The sequence below is a fragment of the Dichomitus squalens genome, assembly GCF_000275845.1.
Source record: "Dichomitus squalens LYAD-421 SS1 unplaced genomic scaffold DICSQscaffold_240, whole genome shotgun sequence".
Classification (NCBI taxonomy): Eukaryota; Fungi; Basidiomycota; class Agaricomycetes; order Polyporales; family Polyporaceae; genus Dichomitus; species Dichomitus squalens.
In genome coordinates, this window is record NW_006767122.1 from 1 (window position 1) to 3140 (window position 3140).

Sequence of the window (3140 nt, forward strand, 5' to 3'; positions counted from 1 at the left end):
CCGTACCGCATCGCGGCTCTCTTCTCGCTTCCGTAAAAATGCTACGCAGGTGCTGGCATGACCTTGAACCAGATATGAGAAAACACTTGGTCGACCACGCGAAAGGGAGGCCGCTTCTTGATTGTGTCTGCACTAGGCAAGTCGGATCCTAAGCCAATACGACCCGCTCGTTCGTCCTCCCGCGGAACCCTCAGAAACTCCGAAACTGCTCGAAGATCGGCATTGCTCTCCGCGTGTCTCATGAACGGCTCCATAAGATCTCCGTCGTTGGCCTGGTACCACACCTTGCATGCAAGCCATTGACGCTCGCACGCCCAACAGACGATGTCGCCTTCGAGCTGCGTGAGACAGCATCTGTCCCATGACCGGACTGAGCGTAGGGGGCAAGTCGAAGCCACCCTGCCAGACGAAGCACCAGACCGCATCATAGAAGAAGCTAGTCGAGGTGAGGTTGCCTGAAGGTACTTGGTGACTGTAATCGGCGCATGACGTCGGAATATGGGAGGATGGGGGGGTCCATGGACTGGCCGAAGTGACTTGTATTGAGGGTGGTCCCGCAGATAGCAAACGAGGAGAGTAGCTGGGCATGAGGTCACCACGGCATGGGTAGCCTTGTACAGCCTGAATGTTTCAATGGAAGCAAAGTGATTGACCGTCACTCAGCCTCGTACTCATGTGAGGCGGTGGACTCACTTCGGGCATGTCAACGAGAGCCAGCTCTGGGCCGTAGGAAGTATGTTCGCCGCAACGCTTTCGATGAGTCCTAGAGGTTGAGAAATAGGATGATACTGCGAGAGCTTGCTGGGTTTGACGCCCTCATTGATCATCGAGCGTGCCTGTTGCCAGTTGAACACAAGTCAGAAGGCAGCACTCGAAGTACCTTTGCGTGGCAACACACCTCTCCGAGGTTTCTTCTAGATCCCAGTCTTCGTCTTCATAAGACTCCGGTATGTGATGGGGGATTGTGAATCAGAGTATCTAGGCCGGTGAAGCAGGCGTCAGACCTTCTCCGCAAATATGAACTGTCCGGCGACGGTCCTCTACGATATTGTGAAGATGTGCTAAACTCCTAAGCTACGCACACTGTCTCACCTGTATCCTCACGGATGACCTCAAAACTTTATGCCGTGACCCCTACCCTGAATGAAACGCCGACATGGAAGCGACGTCGTACAGGGAAGCCTTCGTCCTGGGCGGTGTGCGTCTGTGGGCTTCGGGACCGTACGCAAGACGTACCTCTTCCTTGTAAACTCTCACTCCCAATCCTGGAGCAGTGGCCTTCCCCGACTTGCGCAGATGCCGAGCTCGAGCGTTCGTACGATGAATGGGTTCTTTGGAACTCTATTCGCGCTGGATCAACCCAACTGAGAAGCGGATTGAACAGCAGGTGGACTCACGGGACCTAGTGCCACTACGTTGCACAGAAACCAAACAGTCTTCTCGTGAAAATGGTACATCCTCTCCCCTATGCGTGCGGCGAGCCTACACCGCAGAACGGTAAATGTTGAGTCTTGCTGCGAGACTTCAGAGTCGTCTGATCGAATGAGAACGCAGAGGTTGAGAGACGTTGTGAGGCAAATGTCCGTTGACACCACGATTGAACAAGGAGGGGTTTGGCCACAAGTTGGTGTTTGGGTTGAACCTCGGCAGGCTAGTGGCGGACATTCCGAAGGAGCCGGACCAAACCGCCAAGCGCCGTTCGCGAAGGGCAGCGTGAACGAGGAGCCCGTACGCACCACGCTAGTATAACCCCTCTCATGTAGTCCCTGTGCGCAATGTCTTCATCCCCTCTCCACAACAACCTTGTACCAGACCAACATCAGCCGCCAGTGCTACCAGACGCACAATGGGTGACCTAGTCGATATGGCCGGTTTCGGTGAAGTCGAGCAGGTGGCGCCGCAACTGCAGGAAACGTTTGACATCGTGAGTCCTGCTTCTCCTTGCCTGGGGATCCTTTTCTGGACCCCGCATGACGTCGCGTTGGGGCTGGTACTGACTATGTATGTAACAGGACACCTTTGTGACCATCGCGGAGAGCGTGGCATGCGTATGTGACCTGCACATGTTTCTGCGATGCTTCGCGGGGATCCGTCGTCGCTAGTATCAAGAGCGGGTCGGTCAACCCACGGTTCTGGACGGAGCCGCATGTGTTCTTGAACTCTCCGCATAGCAACGTATGTCCTCGGGTGCTGTTCACAGCGTGTCCTTGGCTTACCCTCGCCCATGTCATCGCGGTACTTGGGCATGCGTTTGAGAAACCAATGAGCACGGTGCACTTCTGGATGCCGTTTGTTCTGTACCATCTCTCAAATGTCCATTCAAGCCCTCATATTTCTGTGTTTGCCCCTCCCAGTGCGGTGCATGGTGCAAGTACACCAGATGCGTCCGCGTTCCTGGTGGCCACCAAGTAAAAACACACTTGCTCATTGCGAGTTGTATACGCAGAGGGTCGTGACGAGGAGCGACTCAGTGCTGGTTGGATATCACTAGAGTAGGGTACAACACCATTAATGAACATCCCTATACACACAAGTGACCATTTATGCAGACAGTTGAGCCTTCAATGCACGAGCGGTCCCCCGCGTCATGCGTCCGCTGATGTTTCCTAGAATGGCAGTCGTTTTGGGATCAGTAGCCAGCTTTGCCCGCTTAACTGCATGCTCTGGCGCATTGGACACAGAGCTAGTCCCCATTATCAGGTCGATTATTGCACCTATATTGGACGCATCTTCCTGATCAGCTGGTTGCGCGACAGCGACATCTTCCTGCTTCCTCTTCCTGCCGCGCGCCTTGATGTTCTCCGTTCTCTTAGCCTCCGCCCTCAGCCACCCAACCGTTGGTGCCTTTGCGGGACGGCCGGGTTTGCCTGTCAATTGCTTTTATGTACAGAGCGCATCAGACAATGACTTTGAAAGATGAGAACATAGGGCGCACCCGAGGAATTCGACCACCCTTACGCTTCAACTTCGGATCGTATTGGTTGTTTTTATAAAGCATGAAGGATGCCGGTCCGATCACTGTACGGAAACCCAGGGTACGTGCATCCTGCGGTGTCTCCTGCATTGTTTGTCAAGAATGATGCAACATGATTAAACGGGGCAATCAAAGCAACTCACAGGTGTGCTGTGGTTCCACCCCA

General features: G+C 54.2%; 2 protein-coding genes across 2 annotated transcripts; both read right to left on the minus strand.

The window, feature by feature from the left end:
* Positions 1-41: 41 nt before the first annotated feature.
* Positions 42-1585, minus strand: DICSQDRAFT_141926 (uncharacterized protein; the record flags this gene model as incomplete). The annotated part of the gene is made up of 9 exons (XM_007371750.1): positions 1398-1585; positions 1139-1341; positions 1093-1111; positions 1005-1040; positions 895-942; positions 750-836; positions 694-717; positions 570-621; positions 42-523 (listed from the first exon to the last, which is right to left on the minus strand). Exons 1-9 carry the CDS (start codon positions 1455-1457, stop codon positions 42-44), a joined length of 1011 nt encoding a protein of 336 aa, XP_007371812.1. The 5' UTR covers positions 1458-1585.
* A 956-nt stretch (positions 1586-2541) lies between these two features.
* Positions 2542-2998, minus strand: DICSQDRAFT_175891 (uncharacterized protein; the record flags this gene model as incomplete). Its single annotated transcript, XM_007371751.1, has 2 exons — positions 2542-2877; positions 2936-2998. 2 exons carry the CDS (start codon positions 2996-2998, stop codon positions 2542-2544), a joined length of 399 nt encoding a protein of 132 aa, XP_007371813.1.
* Between the last annotated feature and the right edge of the window lie 142 nt (positions 2999-3140).